Source organism: Bombus vancouverensis, chromosome 15 (genome assembly GCF_051014615.1).
Source record: "Bombus vancouverensis nearcticus chromosome 15, iyBomVanc1_principal, whole genome shotgun sequence".
Lineage (NCBI taxonomy): Eukaryota > Metazoa > Arthropoda > Insecta > Hymenoptera > Apidae > Bombus > Bombus vancouverensis.
The window spans coordinates 8,870,315-8,889,639 of record NC_134925.1 but is presented as its reverse complement, the minus strand read 5'-3'; the positions used below and the strand labels follow the sequence as shown (position 1 = coordinate 8,889,639).

At 33.4% G+C, this 19,325-nt stretch overlaps 2 protein-coding genes, 1 long non-coding RNA gene and 1 other non-coding gene across 14 annotated transcripts; 2 read left to right on the top strand and 2 right to left on the bottom strand.

The window, feature by feature from the left end:
* Positions 1-4,503: 4,503 nt before the first annotated feature.
* Positions 4,504-9,016, top strand: LOC117165855 (uncharacterized). The gene is made up of 2 exons (XR_004466111.2): positions 4,504-5,308; positions 5,415-9,016. It is a non-coding gene; the product is annotated as an uncharacterized LOC117165855 (long non-coding RNA).
* A 135-nt stretch (positions 9,017-9,151) lies between these two features.
* TRNAA-CGC (transfer RNA alanine (anticodon CGC)) lies at positions 9,152-9,223 on the bottom strand. The gene has a single exon. It is a non-coding gene; the product is annotated as a tRNA-Ala (tRNA).
* A 559-nt stretch (positions 9,224-9,782) lies between these two features.
* Med (Smad/Smad4 homolog Medea) lies at positions 9,783-17,913 on the top strand. 8 transcript variants are annotated; one of them, XM_033349208.2, is made up of 12 exons: positions 9,783-10,080; positions 10,151-10,356; positions 10,451-10,599; positions 10,683-10,962; positions 11,145-11,402; positions 12,276-12,416; positions 12,654-12,812; positions 12,874-13,047; positions 13,108-13,362; positions 13,434-13,715; positions 13,807-13,937; positions 14,027-17,913. In XM_033349208.2, exons 2-12 carry the CDS (start codon positions 10,290-10,292, stop codon positions 14,105-14,107), a joined length of 1,977 nt encoding a protein of 658 aa, XP_033205099.1. In that variant the 5' UTR covers positions 9,783-10,080; positions 10,151-10,289; the 3' UTR covers positions 14,108-17,913. The 8 variants fall into 8 exon arrangements, with proteins under 8 accessions (XP_033205099.1, XP_033205082.1, XP_076480817.1 ...); XM_033349191.2 differs by having other exon boundaries at positions 9,784-10,080; positions 12,627-12,812; XM_033349182.2 differs by having other exon boundaries at positions 9,790-10,005; positions 12,624-12,812.
* mRpS26 (mitochondrial ribosomal protein S26) lies at positions 17,903-19,085 on the bottom strand. 4 transcript variants are annotated; one of them, XM_033349250.2, is made up of 3 exons: positions 18,939-19,085; positions 18,532-18,813; positions 17,903-18,401 (listed from the first exon to the last, which is right to left on the bottom strand). In XM_033349250.2, exons 2-3 carry the CDS (start codon positions 18,774-18,776, stop codon positions 17,978-17,980), a joined length of 669 nt encoding a protein of 222 aa, XP_033205141.1. In that variant the 5' UTR covers positions 18,777-18,813; positions 18,939-19,085; the 3' UTR covers positions 17,903-17,977. The 4 variants fall into 4 exon arrangements, with proteins under 4 accessions (XP_033205141.1, XP_033205126.1, XP_033205131.1 ...); XM_033349235.2 differs by having other exon boundaries at positions 18,913-19,071; XM_033349240.2 differs by having other exon boundaries at positions 18,532-18,810; positions 18,913-19,065.
* Between the last annotated feature and the right edge of the window lie 240 nt (positions 19,086-19,325).

The following is a 19,325-nucleotide window of genomic DNA, read 5'->3' as shown; positions in this document are numbered from 1 at the left end:
CTCTTTTATCTAATTATCTCTCTATCCTTTTATTCGTTTCGTATGACCGCCCACGCAGATCGAATACTACAGGGTCTGATCGTGTCAAAGTACTACAATTCAAGTAGCGCGATGTACGACATACTTTTATGTCTTTCCTTCTCTATCGATTCAGCGATACGATCTCTCGTCTCCTTTCCTTTATGTCCCCCCACCTATCCGGCATAAAATAAACTCATTAAAGTCTTAATACTCTGTAAGAAGCAGGGTCAAATGATTCTAATAAGTCTTAATTCTCTGTTACATTCTACACTTTTGAACTTTAAATTTCATCGATCGTTTAATTTTTGTTATACAAATTTGCCACCAATCACACTCAGATACAAAGAATAAATAGGACAAAAGTTTATAGTATGTGGCTCTATCGTATACCAGCGAAATTTTAATTCTCTATTATATTTTCCACCTTTAAACTTTATAAGTACTATACCGTGGATGCACATAATATGTACAGATATATAAAATATTGGAAATATAATATTTAGTTGACGAAACAAATCCTTATTTAACTTCCCAGGTTAAAAATATGAATTTCCATAAACATCCGTAATCTACTGTAAATTTTATCAACCACTTTATCATTTTTATAATATACCAATTTAACATCGATTTAGAGTACTTGAAATTTGTTGTTATTGGAACGACATTTTTCCATCGACGACTGTCGTGTATGACGCATAAATGTGCAAAGAATAAATGGGACAAGAGTTTATAGTATATGGGGTTCTGCCGTACCCCCTTGGCAGTGGCTCGAGTTAATTCGAACTTCCTCTCGTTGGATGAGATTCATTCTCCGAGTATCCGGCGTAGGCCTACGCACAGCATTCTACCCAATTTAATAAACTCTTCTAAATTACTCGGCCGGGGCCATTCCCTCGTTCAATCATGAATTTCCATGGAAATTCAGGGAAAATTCACTAAATTTCACTCAGACGCTTGCCAAATCCAATCTCAAGTCGAAAGTCCGATATAATATTTCAAATTCAAAACTACTCTGTATGTTTACTATTAAATCTTATGTTCCGAATGTTTACATTGTAATACATTTAATTTAGAATTCCGTTAATAAATTGAGAGATTCGGAAGTTCTATTTTGCTCTAGGTTGAATAAAATATATTTTCTCTTGCGAGAAACAGTACGGTATCATTTTAGAGTCATATGTGGCACACGTGATTTCAGGAAACACCTGTGCACGTGTGTCTTCTGTACGCTACGAAGTGTATTTTCGATGGCACGCTCATTCCACCTTAAATCGTTATACAGGCATTGATGAGCAACGAAACTGTGTATAATTGTGCTTCTGTATTAAAGAAACTTAGGAAGAATAAACTAAAACGAAGTGCCATAAACCAAAAGTAAGTGTAACAATATTTACGGACGTTATTTATACGTTTTCAAAAGGAAAATATATAAACATATGTGATGATTTAAAACTGAATAAGGTGCCGTTTTTTCTCAAATTATCGAATAATAAAGTAACCAAACATACTAGTGATTTTTGAACTGATTTCATTATAGTAGAGATCTCTGATCGTAAATTTGAAGACGCACGAAGAATAGCCATTAAACCATGTTTTATTTAAATCTCACGGGACACGAGGCTAGTCTAATCGATGAACAATGGATCGGCATCGACGAAAAAAAAGGCTACGTAACAGGGATTGTATACTAATAAAAGGTGCGTTACACGCTGCGTAAGTTGCTTTAAATAAGTAAAATGGACCCGCATGAGAAAATTGTGCGTGAATCTATCCAGGCAGAGACGACGATTATCACGAAATGACCAAACTATTCCCAAGTGCAAGCTGACGGTTGTACAGGAGCACATTCTGCGGCATAGGGGCACACCGCGTGCACACATTAATCAACAAGCTGTCCTTTTCCTCCATTAAACTCTATACGGCCATCGTCATTCTTCGTCAATTTGCACGACTGGACCTACTCACGGTCCTTCGATCAATTAGTAATTGCTCTACTAACGATACGATTTCCAAACCTTGATATTTGTATAGATATAGATAGTACCAACAATGAAAACAACCGAAAATGTTGGTTACCGATGATTCACTCTATGACCAACTATTTGAACTGATAAATCTATTCGAAGTTGTCTTCATACATACTTTGCATAAGCGATAATATTTAAAGTAATGTTGTGAGAACGACGCATGTATATACAATTTACACAGCGTTGTCGCATATATGTATTTTAACCTTGCTGCATTTTTGAGCCAACAAATCGTATTTTTCTATTACTAGAATATTTCTTAAAAAAGGAGCTATATATAAAAATAATTGCTTCCAATGTGACCGCTTTAAAATACTCATATAAAAGAAAACCGCTACTGTCACGTATGATTTCCCGTTTCAATTGTATACTAATAGTTTTCTTAAAGCATTAAAAATTCCTTTCTCTAAAGTGAAATTGGAAAATCAAAATTAAAGGTATAGGCAAAGACCAAAATTAAGTGAGGTTAAAAAGTAAAAAGCTCGAGAATCGCAGCAGGGTTGAGTTAAAGAGTTTGAAATAAAAATATGATGATTCTTTCAGGTAAGAGTGGTTAAGAGCGAAGATATTTCGACTTGTGACCGTAACAACGGGCGGGAAAAGAACACACTCGTTGTCATGTTCGCAAATTAAGCTATCTTCCCGACAGGTGCCTCGAAACGCACGAAGTTGCATCTATATATGTATCGAGATGATCTATTATATGTATGATTCTCTTTATAAAAAGCAGACGAGTTTCCTCAATTTGGAGGTAAACTCGAAAGAAAATTTACACATAACGAGATAGGACAAATCGTCTGAGTAATGACCATGGAAAATTCGAACTTTAATCCCATTTAGACGTATATATTTGGGTCTGCATTTCGTCTAACGCAGTCAGCGGGCAATTGTCGAGGACACAAGAGCTAGAGAGAGGCTACCACGTTACCTTAATGTGCTGATCTGTCTGTTAAGTAGTAGTGCCGTAGATGATGATTTAGAAATTCACCTCGGCACGATTACTTTTCACACAGAAATGCCATAATTTCGATGGGTACATACATCTTATAATCGTGATTAAGTTCAATTTATTCGATATTTCAAAAATAATAGCAGTAAATTAATGTTGAATCTACTTACGAATTGTTTCGTAATATTGTTTCGTAAATTGTTTCGAATATTTCGTTATGGTAGTCCTGGAAATTTCAAATATATTTCACTCTGCTTGTAATTCACGGTAAGTTTCTAAACGCGTCACAATCGTTAAATGAATTGTTATTACGATATTAAACGACTCATTCTATATATAAAGCCACTTATTCCACTTATAAAATTAAAATATATCCGGAAAACGAATAATCGTAGCGCGGGAAATCTCACCACCAAAAATATACTTACTAAACCGGAAGGGAGCCTCTCGACCAATCAACGTCTCGGACGCTTTATCACCCGTGCCCGCGATTCTCAACTGCCACCACGAAAGTCATACCAAAATTTATAAAGAAATGTATATTCGTTTTACTTTATAAATGAATAAAAAATTATAAATTAATTATATTGCAAATTAATTTTTGCGTTCTTTAATGCATTTCTTAAATCCTTAGATTACTTTTATTATATTATTAAACAGGCTTTCCATCGCGTCTCACGACTTACGTAGTTATTCAAAATATAATCATCAAAAAATAAAATCTTATTCCACAAAAGAATAAAAGTTTTTAACATTATTTAATATTATTTTATATCTTAAATAATTCCCTACCCTCGCAGCGACTCTCGTTTTAAAAGTATATATATATATTCTTTTTATCAAATTTATCGTAGAACGTATCTTTTATTCTATATAAAGAGTCTCATTTTACGTTACCACATTTCCGTGGTAGATTTCAATTTCCGTTTACCGACAATTCCGTATCAAATGGTTCATATCTCGAACATATGTGTAATTCGATCAGTAAGTAAAGGTTGAAAAGCACTGTTACAGAGAGGTTGTGTCATCAGCCGCGCGATTCAAATCGTGCGCCAAGGCAAGGCAATAAGGATTTGGTGAGCCGGTGAATGGTTTGATAAAACAAGCGGTGGAAGGCAGGCACAGGGGAGAACGCACATTGCCCGTCGGTTGGCGGACCATTCAGTGACGCGATTCTTCACTGTCCGGCACTGATTTCAATTGGTAAATTGATTTGGAACGATGGCGAGAGAGAAAAAAAAGAGAAAACGACGGGGTTAGACGGGGAGACACTTCGGATGAGGCCATAACATATAGAAGATGATAAAGAAAGAACCATACACCACCACCGTGACTAGGTGTATCGTCACACAGTGCAGAAAACCATGGCGGTAGCAGTGGCAGTGCCTCTCTTGCGAACCGTTAATAGGTACTGAACGCTGGTTGAATGCTTAATGCACCGTGCTTCTAGGATTAAATTGACCAATCATTTCCCGCGCGGCAAGGAGCGGCCAATTACAGCGCTCGTCCGACTATATTAAGCCAATCAAGAACAGTTTATCGCTCAGTCGTCAGTCTGCAGTTGTGATGCGTGTGTCGTGCGCGTGTTTTTTCGCCTCTTCCCAAACAATTCTTAATTCGTGAAACAAACGAATCGCGTGAGAAAAAGATGAACGTTTGTCATGAATTACTAGTTCGCCATTCTTTAACAATCGTTCAGTGATTTAGATCGCGATACTTCCATTTATCCTTTTTGGCGCGGCGGATCTTTGCAAATGTTTGAAATCGCCAAACCAAACGAAGTCGAAGTCTCATTGTCAGTTTGTTCAATCGAATTTGGAATTTTTCGTTATTTATAGTTATCCGACGAGCGTGCGGGAAGAGAACTGTGTACAAAACGCAAGAGAAGCACGTGACAAAGCTTGAAACGATATAAATTTTATTGTACACGTTCCATTTATGATAAAGCTTATTTATTTCTAGTGACGGTTCGTATTTCGATCCTTCGAGATCGTTTCTTGTGATTACCGTGTATTTATCTCCTCGTCGACTTTTCATTAATCGATTGAATTTGAGATAGTTCGATACCCTTCTCGGAATCCGTTCGAAACGGCAGTGTAGTGTTACCGAAAGATTTCGGCAATATGAGATTAGAAGATTCTAACGAACATCGGATCATTCCGAAGAATTGACCACGCCAGGTTGTTGCATTAATAAGTGCAAAAGAACGCATCAATGAACACTAGTGTCAAATAGAAGTTAAGAGGTCATGAGATTTCCTCCAATTGTTCAGTCAAGTTAAACACGATTTCTTTGAACATCGCGTAGTCAAGTAATACATACGTACATATACTTTTTATATGAAAATTAAAATGCGTTTTACCATTAAATAGAATTAGGAATCACTGGTTTGCAATATAATATATTATATTTTACAGCTTTACATGGAATATCATTGTATCACGTAAAAGCTTTCGAGTAACACCGATCACGTGCTTCACGCCGTAGGGAATTGATTGTCCAGCGTAATGAGGATCCGATTGTTTTAGATATATATGTACATAAGAGAAACATTATTCTTATTTTCCTCGCAAATACATTCACGATCTCACGCAAACAAGATTAACTCCTAACCGCTAAAACCACATCCGATAAGTATTCCTCTATTAATATATGGTTTAAGGAGAAACGCTTTCTAATCTAATAAAAATTCATCTACATAGTTGACCGATCGGCTTATCTTCTTTCGATTGTCCAATGAAACCTGGAAATCCTAACAGATGCGCGATCCCCCTAGGTCTTTTCTCTCTCTCTCTCTCTCTCTCTCTCTCTCTCTTTCTCCCTTTCTCTCTCTCTTTATCCGCGAATTGGATAAACTTCTTCGGAACATATTTTTCGCGCTCGGCTTACAACATCCGAGAAACGAGATCACATGTGACCACACGCATAATAACGTCACAAAGTATCGTTTCAACCTGACACCCGGTGAAACCTCGAGAACAGAAGTCTCGAGAAGAAGTGAGGAGAAAAAGAAGACCGATGCGATATGCCCCGCGTAACAATCGCGGAAACGATAAAAGAGACGAAACGTTCTGCGAAAACAAGCGATTCTCTCGTATTGTCGAGTGTGTGTTAGAGGCACGTTGGTGTCTAACAGATTGGGAGGAAACGTAATTGGAGACATTTTGTTATTCTGAAAATGTAATGGCACGCAGCGTGCGTGGTTAGGCTTTATCGTCGCGACTTCTTGACCCCTCTCGAACGATAGTATAGAACACGAGAACCGGGAGCCTCGAAGAAAATTATCGAATGCCTAGAATCCAAATATCAAGACTTTAAAACACAAGAGGTTCCTTTATAGGGCTTTAATAAAATATTTCTTTGCTTCTTTCACATTGTCATAGTTTCTTTATCTCGTTTAAAAATGACGTAACTTCTATGCATCGAAAGTTGTAGCAGCACAAGCTACGGAAAAATCGTAAAGTATCTCGATCTTAATTCGAAACGCGCCGCTCTTAAAATAGAACATTTTTGGTCGCAGGGCTGAGACAGAAATCACGCTTTCCGAGACTCCGCGAATTTTTTATAAAGAATCGTCACAGACGATTCTTGAGTAACAGTCCATTTTTTTCAAGTATCGTTTCTAAGACGAAGAAGGTATCGAGCTTTTGCCACTTGAAGAGCATTTCCCCTGTTCATTTCTTAGAATTTCTTCTCTGTTCATCCACCCACAATTTGTGCATCGTAGCCTAATAAGTTGACGAGTTATTTCACGAATACCCAGAGGGAGCCGACATTAACAGAAATTAGCGTTAATTGGTGATATTCTCCTTTCCTCTTCGCTCCTCCCGTTTTTCTGTTATCCCCTCCATCCCAGTCGATCTCGCGATCTCTTTCCCTTTTCTATGAATCTCACACTATTTCTGCATAGTTTTGTTTATGTTTTATAGGTTTTTGTTCGTCTGCCTTTTCTCTTGTTCTAACCATCTTCTTTTCTTGTAGCATACTTTCTCATTTGGCGCGTCCTGAGCCGACGAATATCGAAAAAACAATCCACTGAAACTACGCATGTTGCGTGTGCAACATGCGTTCGCGTCCAGCTGAATCCGCAACGGCCGCAACATCGAAATAATCCTCTTTGGCTTGTGGCCACTTTACATTTTTAACTGTCTGGAACAAACGTCCTGCATGTTCTTTTCGTTCTGCTTTTTCAAGTACTGAACTACTCGAAGAAAGACCGATCATTGTTCGAATCGTTTTTCTAAGCTTCGATAGTATATGAATATCTGCTCGAAGTTCTACAGAAGTTCCATGGAAAAAATCGTTCACCAACCTCGAATCATACCATGGAGGCGAACGATGAATACGGTGTTTGATGAAACGAGAAGCGTTAAGCAGGGTCGCGGGGCAGAGAAATCAAAGATTCGATTGTAGACTCCCTCTCTCTATCGTGCGTACACACATTTCCGTGCGCGATATTACTTCCAATCCTCAAGTTCTTTACTTCGTTTTGTTCCCGATCTCATTCTCGATTTTTTACATAGAAACGGAATTTTATTATACCGTGCGTATTTTTTTTTTTTTTTTGCAATTTCCAAGGTCTACAATGAGCTACCTTTCTATTTTGCAAAATAGATTCACGGTAACCGATCTATTTTTTTATTTTGTAGCATAAGTTATATCTTATACATTTTGAAAAAGATATATTTTACATAAGAATGTCCAGAGTGATCAGTCTATCTTTCTATTTTGCAGTATAATTTATATGAAAAGATTAGTAAAATCTAATTTACTCTACGGTGTTTCAATCGTAACAAGGACACGTCATAATTGAAACTGTCAATAGTGCGCTTGTGCAGTTCTAGGATATTCTTAGAAGCGTTTTTGGTAATAAAATAAAGATAGAGTAGAATAAATTGTATATGGGAAGCATAAAAATTTTCGAGATAGAAACAACAGATCTTAATGCAGAATCGACGTTACGACGAGGAAACTCGAAATTTTTTCGGAGACGAACAGAAGAAGAAAGAACAAAGAGGCTGAGATAGTGGGCGACTTTAATGACTACTCGAGGTCGCTTCAATGAGTACCACTGTGTGTCATCGCATCATTATAGTATATACGATATATAGTGTACGGTACCACGTCCGGACTAATAATTATAACGTATATCTTATTACTATCCGTACTGCTTTGTAATGATTTTATCACTATCGGTTTCATTCGTGTAACTATACATTATATACTTTGAGATTTTTTCTTCCCCTTTTTTAAATTAAATTTCTTGGAATAAATGTAATATTAAGTAGATATAATAATAAAATAGATATTTATATCTGAAGCAGGAAAAAACTTAATAACTAGATTGAATAAGTAGATATAGAAAATGTTGCAAACAAGGATGTATTTGTTTGTAAGATGTATTTCATAAATAGGCTAATTCAATTGACTTAAGATTTCTATCCGTTTCGTAAAATGATTGCAGTGTGCACGTAGTGAATGTGTCATGCAATATCTATGAGCCGTATTCTTCTGCCGATTATCTAATCTTGCGTTAAATTATAAGGAAACGTGGGCACGTTATATTAAGACCTGCCTCGGCCTGCTTAATTGTCTGTTAATCGACGAATTCAATTTTCTTTTAATCGCCTAATTATACATTTAAATTAAGGTTTCCTTTAAAACAATTTGAAATTAAATAAATGAAATGATTAATTTTATATGATAATTTATAGGGACCATCATTGCTTCATCAAGAGGATCGTATAACTATCGTAACAATGGAAGGACTACGATACATCGGAAGTTAATCCTGTCTTGTTCATAAGTACTAGTGCCGCAGGAGTGACTAGGTTGGGTTAGAAATTACCATATCTCCTGCTGCTCAAGTGCTTATCAATGGGTCCGGACTCACATCTATCTTTCGAATCATGCATTGAATGACTTATTCAAAGTGAAATTTCGCTGGCGACGTCTAAATGTATATAAAGCAGTTATTTGTGTATACAAGTATAATAATAATAATAATAATAATAACAACGCAGTTTCTATTTTATATTTGTAATAATTTTATGTAAATATATATTTAAAAATTCTAAAATACTACATAAAAATGTATTCAACAAATTTTATAAAATTTCGTTATTGAAAACGAAAAAAAAAATAATAATTCACTTGGAGGAGCTGGGATTTGAACCCAGGACTTTCAGCATGCGAAGCAGACACTCTACCACTGAGTTACACCCCCGGTTATGCACTAAACATTTTATATAAGCTAAATGTTATGATGTTATTATTTAAATGAGAAAAATTCTATTGCTTCTAATATTCTGTGTTTCTGTAATTCTTGATATTTTACCCTCTTATTATAAAGATTTGAAATGTGGAATACTATTTAATAAAAAGTTATTCACTTTTATACTCATTCTGTATTAAAAATATAGCAAATAAAACGCATTGTTTATTAGTTTTGATTATGTAATCAAGATAAAGTTAAATAAACGTTACATTTATGTATGTATGTATTTATTTAACTAAGCATCAATAAATAAATATTTTATTAATATTTGTATCACTTATTGAAACCTTTATTTATAATTTATTAATGAAATCAGTTTATAGTTCAGCTAAAGTCATAACAGAGGAAGAATGGAAATAAATTCGATCTCATACACCCCTTAATTTTCGATCCGTATGAACCATATACTGTTATACACAACCTTACGATTATTGTACGCCGTACGTCGTGTATTGTTTGAAGTAGTGAGTAGAAATCATAGATCAAACTTAAAACGATAGTATATATAGGAATATTTAGTATGTCTTACACAGAAAAAGAGAGATCTATGAGACTGGATGCGAACATTGAAAACTTGTGCGTTAGTCTGGCGCTTTAGTCGCTTCACCAATTGTGGATTTAGATACTAGAGATAAGTGCGGTTCTGCCAGGTTCTACTGATGTCGCAACAATTCAATCTAACCTCCGAAAAAAACTAGCAGCGTCCTACTCGAAGTAACTGTCAGTACACGGTACGTCATCGTAAAGCGATTTCATTAAGGTTATTTCGTGTATTCCTTACTTCTATTAATTCGCCAACCGATAAGGTTTGTTTTCTGGCTCTTAATATTTTGTAACTGATCGCTTTCAACTTGTTTATCTATTTCCCACTTTCAGCGAATCCACATCTATGACACATGGCTAGTAGATCATTGCTAGATGGTCAATCATAAAAATTTGAACACGTCGAAACTAAGATTAAGAGTAGTGTCTCAATCGAAGAATTGGAACGGTATTCGCCACGGCTTTCACAGACATGGTTGGATTGGCGGGCGGGGGAGGTCATCTGTATCCCTCGCCCCCAATGCAACCTAATCCAGAATGTAAGTTCTAACAATATAAATACCTTAGATTTTCATATTTCTTCGATATAGCAAATATTCATCTTTATTATTTAATATAAATGTTTTTATATAGTGAGAGAAATGACTGGAATTGCTCCTAGTGCACCGACAAGTGCGGATGCTTGTTTAAGTATTGTACATTCTCTCATGTGTCATCGTCAAGGAGGTGAAAGTGAAGGATTTAGTAAGAGAGCTATTGAATCATTGGTTAAAAAGCTTAAGGTATGTGTTACTCCCTAACTCCTAAATTTATCATACATCCCAAAGAATTTGGTTAGTATTTATGATATAATTCCTATTTTTAGGAGAAACGAGATGAATTAGATAGCTTAATAACTGCTATTACTACAAATGGAGCTCATCCCAGTAAATGTGTTACGATACAAAGAACTCTAGATGGTAGGCTACAAGTTGCTGGTCGTAAGGGTTTCCCACATGTTATTTATGCTCGAATCTGGAGATGGCCGGATTTACACAAGAATGAATTGAAACACGTCAAGTACTGCCAATTTGCTTTTGACTTAAAATGTGATTCTGTATGTGTAAATCCATATCACTATGAGAGAGTTGTATCTCCTGGCATAGGTATGTCATGAAATATATTTTTTACTTGTTTTCATAGACAGATCACGTGCTTCGATCAATATTCTTTTCATTGCGTTGTTTCTTTGCAAAGCTTCTGTGAATTCATTTGTAGCACCATAAGTGTAAATGATTTATTGTTGTGGCCTTGGTGTATGATGGAATGGGTTGGTTTCCCCGCACAGACCCGTTCTTTACAGACCTATCTGGACTAACTCTGCAATCAGGAGTAGGCGTAGGACCAGGTGGTAGATTAGTCAAAGATGAATATTCAGTTGGTGGTGGAGGAAGTGCAGCAGCTGGAGCAGTAGGATCCGCAATGGATGTTGATGGAGAAATGAACCAAACTATTCAACATCATCCACCTGCTCAACCCACTTCGTCTAATAGCACTCAGCCATCTCAACAGACTTTTATACCAGGTCTAGCACCGCCTAATCCAAGTAAGTAAAAATACTTTGTTTATTTTTTGAGAAATATAATTGTTCCATATAAAAATGTTATCTTTTAATAATTATGTACTAAAAATGTATGTGTTTGTAGTATTTATTAGTGTGGAGAGGATTTGTATAACGGATGTTTGGTCGAGAGATTTATTAAAACTTACTGCGTGTTGTTGAAACCGTCGAATATATTTAAAATGATGAATAAGTTAACAGGCTATATTCGCTAAGTCGCTGGTACAGTTTATAAATTACGAAATAAGATTGTTAATTAATAATTGATAGATGCTTACTAGATACGCGTCGATAACTCGGTAGATAACTCTTGATAACTTTGTCGATACTGACTCCCACGCGATCACGTCTGTTTATTTATTTTGGTCGGAGGAGAGTGGGAAAATTCAAACTCGTCTTTCTTCGACGATTACATGTAACGGCGGCATTGTTTTGCCCGGTGTTTATTTGTCGTTATGTTTCAAGGCTGTATCAGTGTCTCGAAGTAAAACAACAACATGAGTCGCACTCGATTCCTGTCGTCCTTTGATTCATGTACCGTTATATTAGTAAAATAATCAGATTTTTAAGTATATTAAAATATTTTTATAATTTAGTTTATAAATGTGTTTTCAAATATTGAGTGTGTTGATTTATTTAAAAACAGCATGATCAAAACCTGTATAAGGCAATTGATATAAATGCACTAAAATATATGAATAAGGAGCTTTATTATTGCAGTATTATATTGTTAGGAGGTTTTATTTTATTTCCCTGCAAGTCTTTTATTAATATTGCTTTATTCAGAATTACTTTGCGTTGCTAGTTTGATTTCATTTTAGCTTTATTCTTTCTTTTTCCTTTTATTGTTTGGCACAGCTAGTGGTGAGGGTATGTTTGGCAGTAATGGGGGAGGGAATAATGGTGGTAATCCACACAATAAATTGGATGACAATAATTGCCCCAGACAAACCTGGATTCCTACACCTCATCATCCTACAACACGTAACATTCATCATCGTACGTATATAATAGAATGCTTTCTTATATTCTACAATATTTTCTGTCTACTTGCCAGTTAATTTTTGTTGCTTTGTGCTAATTTTATAAAAATTCGTAGTAATCTTACATAGTAATTAATTTCAGAAATTCTGGCCAAAGTTTGAATTAATTGATATTTTATGTTATGTTGCCTGTATTGTGTACGAGTTACATTTAATTTTGCAGCAGTAGTACATCCAATGAGTCACACCGTAGGTAGCCAACAGCAGTCATTGAGTACATCTAGTGGAGGCAGTGGGGCACAGATACTGAGCCCTTCACAAGGACAATCCACTGAAACATTTTATGGAACAAATACACCTCCTCAAGATCTTAATCAACCACCTACTGTTGATGCATTAGCAGCATCTTTAGGTATGCAATCTCGATCAGTCATCCTTTAATGTTTGTTAAATATAATTTGCTTTTTTAACAGGTGAAGGTCAAAATTCTCCTGTATCACCTGTACACCTTCATCATCCAAGTGGATTTCCAGTAGGTACAGCTGCTTATAATTCAGGAGCACCACAGTGGACTGGACCTAATACTCTTACATATACTCAAAGTATGCAGCCTCCAGATCATAGACATCTTCATCCTACCTCCTATTGTGAGTTAATGATAAACATTATGTTACAGTATTCAATATCATAACTGACATTTTTATTAGGGGGTGGCCATGGAGGTGAAGTAGGTGGAAACATTGGTGGTTTATTATCTACACAGCCAGCACCAGAATATTGGTGTTCAGTTGGTTACTTTGAATTAGATACTCAAGTAGGCGAAACGTTTAAAGTAAGCAGCAGTTGCCCTACCGTAACAGTCGATGGTTATGTCGATCCAAGCGGCGGTAATAGATTTTGCTTAGGAGCTTTGAGTAATGTACACAGAACAGAACAAAGCGAAAAAGCTCGTCTTCATATAGGTATAATAAATTACTACTTCCTTAATTTTTAGTCTTCATAATTAATAACTGCATTGTCATAAACTTTTCAGGAAAAGGAGTTGTGTTAGATTTAAGGGGCGAAGGAGACGTTTGGTTAAGATGCCTAAGTGAACATAGTGTTTTTGTACAGTCTTATTATTTAGACAGGGAAGCAGGTCGTGCACCCGGTGACGCTGTGCATAAAATTTATCCCTCTGCATATATTAAAGTCTTTGATTTACGGCAATGTCATAAGCAAATGAGAGGACAAGCCGCTACTGCACAAGCCGCAGCTGCGGCACAAGCCGCAGCTGTAGCGGGACACTTAACGCACGGTGCACCAATTACGAAAAGTTAGTATACTAAAATAATATTAATGATGTTTTATATATTCATATATTTAATTCTTTTAGTTAATATAATAAACTCTATAACATAATACAGGTCTTAGTGCAGCAGCAGGAATAGGTGTAGATGATCTTCGACGACTTTGCATTTTGCGTTTAAGTTTTGTAAAGGGTTGGGGTCCTGATTATCCACGACAAAGTATAAAAGAAACTCCATGCTGGATAGAGGTATACACAAATTTTAAATTTGGTTGATCCACATTAATCGTAAATTATTCTAAGAATTAAAAAGGAATAAAGTTGTGTATCTGATATAGGTGCACTTACATCGAGCCCTTCAATTGCTGGATGAAGTCTTGCATACTATGCCAATAGATGGTCCACGGGGAATTGAATAATTTTATTTAATTTTGGATAATACATTTATTTCAAAAAAGACATCACATTACTACAAACTCTGTATCAGGTGTGCAAAATATATAAAATGCGTACACATACAATATTGTGGCGTCGTTAAAGGTTTTAAAAAAAGTCAACAAGATATAATATTGGTTCAAATGAAATAGTGTGAATTGTAAATCCAAATGAAAACATTACTCGAGATTTTTATTGACATTTTTTATATATTTTACACACATGATTTACCGCGTAGAATAAAATGTGTGCCACGGCCTTGCATTACCGTCAACGTACAAAAGTTTTGCAAAGGAGATATTATTTTTCATTGTGAAAAATTATTTTTTGAGAAAAAAGGAGTGCATCTACATGAAGTGTGGGTAGAATGAAAGACTTCTATTTTAATAGGTAGTCGTTATCTGATTTAAGGGGATAAATACATTTTCTACGGCATGGTCTGGTGAGCTCAGCAAAATGCGTGGGTAAAACGTGATACTTTTGGAAACATTAATAGTCATAATCTCGTTTTTTGAGATTAGCTTTGTAAGATAGCATAAGCATATTAAGTACATCTTAATTAAAGAATGATGGTAAATTTTAAATTCACTGTTAACGTCAAATATAACAACAGTAAAAAAAATGGATTACATACATACATGTATATGAACAGTAGGAAGGTTTTCTAAGAATGCAATACGTTTCAAAGTACTGTCGGATAACAGCTTTAGTATATAGAAATACTGCGATAAATATTATATAAGCCATTATATAAATCTATGTCAATCTAGTGTCAAAGAAGCTGTAGGATGTAATCAGAAAGAAATTTAATGAAAGGAGTTTGCATAGTGAAATGTTAATGGGAGCAATTAAATATTGAAAAAATTGCATTAGAAAAGCATATTTTTATTATATCAGTATCGGTTGTACTGACAGTAGTTTGATACTATGTTGTTAGAGCAACCTTCTATATTGTTATCTATTTTATACTTTACAGCCAAAAAGTATCACTACGTATATACCTGCAGTGTTTGATTTGTAATGATGTTTCGTGTCTGCCCTTTTTTATTATTATTTTTTCTGTAAGGACATGAATTAATCTGATAGTTAGTATTATTATAATTATTAGTATAGTTGTTGGTGGTGAAACAAGATGAAAATATTTAAAATGTGGTACGATATAATTCTTCTAATCAACCACCAATGTTACTACTATTACCATCTAGTACTTGTTGAATAATTATACTTACTGTTTATCAACCATTTTATTATTCTATATTCGTACAAAATATTCTTATATATATGCTATATTTGATAATATTATCGTACAGAGAAAACGTTGACCAAATTTTATACCTATCCGTATATGTATATACATATTATATGTATGTATGTATATATATACATATGTCCATATATAATATGTATATATATACATACACATATAAGCGCATATGTACGCATATCGACATTTTATCTTCTTTTCACTTATTTTAGGTAATGAGAAAAGTTTACTGTTTATTTTTATCAATTGGTGCACATTATACTATTCTGAATTTTTGCTTCTTTTTTGTAATTGAGTAGAGATTATTTAGCTGTTTGTGTTCACATTATCCTCATATTTTCTATGTCATACTTAATCAAGATCATTCTCATTGATAAAAAACGAGTAGAATTTTGTACATATAGGCACATGTATGTGCATCATGTTGCAAGTAAAGAATGGGTTATTCTTGATTAAGTAAGTATTGAGTTATTGTGAGATGTTTTATTGTTATTATGTGAAGTTACATGTTACCTTTTATAATGAAAACAAGGTTGAAAAGAGATAGTCTTTAACATCATTAAAAAACACATCTTAAAGAAATAAAAAAAAGGAGATTAAAAAATGAAAATGTTGTATAGTAGGAGTAACAAAAGGATGTGCATTTGTTAATGACGATCGAAGTGAAGAATAATATTATTAACTAAATTTTTACAAAGGCTATATTTTAGCGATAAAATGCACGAAACATAAATTATATCGTTCTTTTTTCTCTAAATCAAAGGTATGAAGCTCAAATAAAACGGAAAAATCATGTTTAAACATACTTAACGCCAAGTTCGCTTTAGAAACACATGTGCCATCATTTTCATATATTACCATACACAGAATAACAAACAGGATTAAAAGTTTTTATAAATCCTATATTTTTACCAAACTCGTAAAATACGAATGCAACACATCTTTAAATTGTGGTGCTTCAGTACGTCCTATAACCATAGATTTTACAAGACCCAGAATAAAAATTTGTACATCTAAATTAAGCTAAATTAAATCTATATAAGAACGTAAAAAGTGGATTGTAAAAATTGATGCGTTTGAAACTAATTATAGTATTCTGAAATAGAATATGAGATAAGAAAAGAATTGATGTACAGGATACAATCTAAAACTTACAAACTTTATTATGGGAAATATTCTACAAACGTGTTCATATGATGTTTTAACAATGCCTCTGAACAATAGTTTCTTACATATATTGAAAATGGTATCAAAGTGCAATAGCCCAGTCTCATGTCAAAGATACCATAATTAATAGTTGTAAAAGTAAATAAAATGCCTATGTAATTTATGTTTGCGATTGAAAAATGATAATGGTAATTTAATAACAGATACTATAATTATTATTGCTTTTTCTTTCACTTTTATCAGGGTAGTATATACAGTATATCTTGCTATTTAAGAATCTTAACAATTTGCTTCATATTGCAATCAATGTCGAAGCCTATACTTATATCGTTTTCTTTATATCTACCTTTGCCATTCAATGTCTTATAAATAACGTTTTAGTCAAGTGAGGAGATTTGTTACGTTTGTTTGATTGTTATTGATCATTTCCTGTGGTTATTTATTAATATTGATTTTACTTCCATTTTAATAGAAGGCTTCATTATTAATTACAGATTTTGAAAGTCAAAGACTTGTTCTCTTAAACTTTAGAAGCATATACATAAGCACGTACAATAAATATAGAATTATACGTTTATAATTGCTACTCATGATTTAAAAAAATTGTAAAATAATAGATTTATACACTTTTTTTTACTAGGTTTTACAGTTGAATTTAGACGCGAATCGTTTTCATAATATACATATTATTCTTATATTTTCGATAATTCTTGGAATTTTGTTGCAAAGCGGCGATTAAACTGTCATTGTTTGTTTTTCAAACAAATTGTGTATATTTAAACCAAAGATATTTCGACGACACGATTACATCATGATATGTTACGAATATATATATACGAAATGTAAAAGTAATTATTCTTAACAAGTACGTCGCAATACATAATGCAAGTAGAAACGCATATAAACATTTTAAACCGTATGTTAAAACACAGTCTCATTCAGGTATAGAATTTCCTGGTGTTGGAGTTACGATATTTCAGTGAATATTAAAAATCTAAGCATCATGTGAAAAATTGTATAATGATTTTTAGCCATAAAACATTTTTGTGTAAAACTGTATGACGATAATACATTATTAGATTGTTAAAAAAATTTGTGCACATATGTGCTAAGTATAAGTTGCAACAGTATGGATAAACAGGAAATAAGCGATAGTTAATGCAATGCCTGTATACCATATTGTAAAGCACATATGCTTACAGACCTTGAATGGATGTGTTTACAAGCTTTTTGTTATTGTATATTATAAATACATTACATTATACATGATCATTTTCAATAAACATATTCTGTGAATTAGACAAAAATGTACTGAATTGAATATAGGAGAAAAGTAAATATACAAATGTAGCTACCAAACACTTCTGTTTATTAACGGAAATTATTTATTGCAATACATGTAGTTGACAATATAACACTTATTTTAACTTAATGAACTCGATACAGTAGATAATTCATTTTCTTTAGGTTTGTCTTTATAAAAGTTACCATTGCGATCAATTGCAATATTATGGTCTATAATATTTTCTAGTGCATTGAGGATAGCTTCATCAATATTTTTAGATGTAATAAATGTTTGAGCTTCTTCTTTTGCTTTTTTGATTTCTTCATCTATTTTCATTTGTAATTTCAAATCTCTTTCATACTTTGTTTGTAGTCTCTTGGCAATTTCTTCTTGGCGAGCTTTCCTTTCTCGAGCTAATCTTTCCTCTCGTATCATAGCCACTTCTTTATTCCATTTATCATTTATAGAACAACATATTTCAAAATCTTGCTGCAAATTTTTTTGTACAATACTCGTATCCAAAGATGCTTGTACTTCCTTATGTTTCTCAACAAAGAAAGACCTAAGACAAAAGTATATTTCCTTATTTTATATATTGTAGTTGTTATATTATTATAAATAATACTACATATTACATATTATTTATAATAACCCATCAACTGTAATATATAAAATAAGGAAATTTTACATACATTATAGATTTCATTAATGTTTTGTAATTATTATGCAAACGTTTCAGTTCATTATATTCCTCTATAGGTATAACTGGTCTATTTGGTATTCTAAACAACTTTGATTTTGCTGTTGGTAACCAAATTGGTTTTCTCTTCCACCTTACACATTGAATATGGGGTCCATTGGATATTATATGATCGTAAGCATTTAAATTTCTTACTGTCAGTGTATTGATGCTAAGTGCCACTGAGGGTCGTATCATTATGTTAAATTAATTTTCTATTATAATGTAATTTCTTCTAAAAGAAACATATGATTGGAATATGTTATAAAACATATACTTAAACTTTAGAACTTATAATACTTAGTATTTATTATAGTATTTATAATTGTCTTACATTTTACTGTAACTAATAATGTATACCTTTATGTTTATGGCATTAAAAAAATTTATGTTTTTTTAAAACATTCGTATCTACATAACATTATAATCGAACTAGGTTAGAAACATGTTATTGCGAGAAAATTTATCTTCAACCTCTTTATTATCTAGATGTCGTTTCTGTACCAAACGACATCCAACCCATGAAGCATCACGTAAATGTATTAATTTCAATTTAATTAAAAAAGAAAGAATTATATTGTGTGCATGCGCGCATGTGTGTGTAAATTTACAATATGTATATATACACATAATTTGTTGAATATAGCTAGAAAATTTATTATGTGATATTAAATGATTTATTAAACCCAAATCGAATATATTAAAATAGGGCATGATAGAAATGATATTTTAATTTTTCGATTAAAG

What these genes read in the sequence shown, in the direction of transcription:
- mRpS26 (XM_033349250.2), bottom strand. Translation starts at nt 18,776, where the DNA reads ATGATACGACCCTCAGTGGCACTTAGCATCAATACACTGACAGTAAGA. An exon ending in ACATTAATGAAATCTATAAT is followed by an intron (nt 18,402 to 18,531) that starts GTATGTAAAATT and finishes CTTTTGTCTTAG; the next exon opens with GTCTTTCTTTGTTGAGAAAC.
- Med (XM_033349182.2), top strand. Translation starts at nt 10,290, where the DNA reads ATGGTTGGATTGGCGGGCGGGGGAGGTCATCTGTATCCCTCGCCCCCA. An exon ending in AGTTGTATCTCCTGGCATAG is followed by an intron (nt 10,963 to 11,144) that starts GTATGTCATGAA and finishes TTCCCCGCACAG; the next exon opens with ACCCGTTCTTTACAGACCTA. An exon ending in AAAAGCTCGTCTTCATATAG is followed by an intron (nt 13,363 to 13,433) that starts GTATAATAAATT and finishes TAAACTTTTCAG; the next exon opens with GAAAAGGAGTTGTGTTAGAT.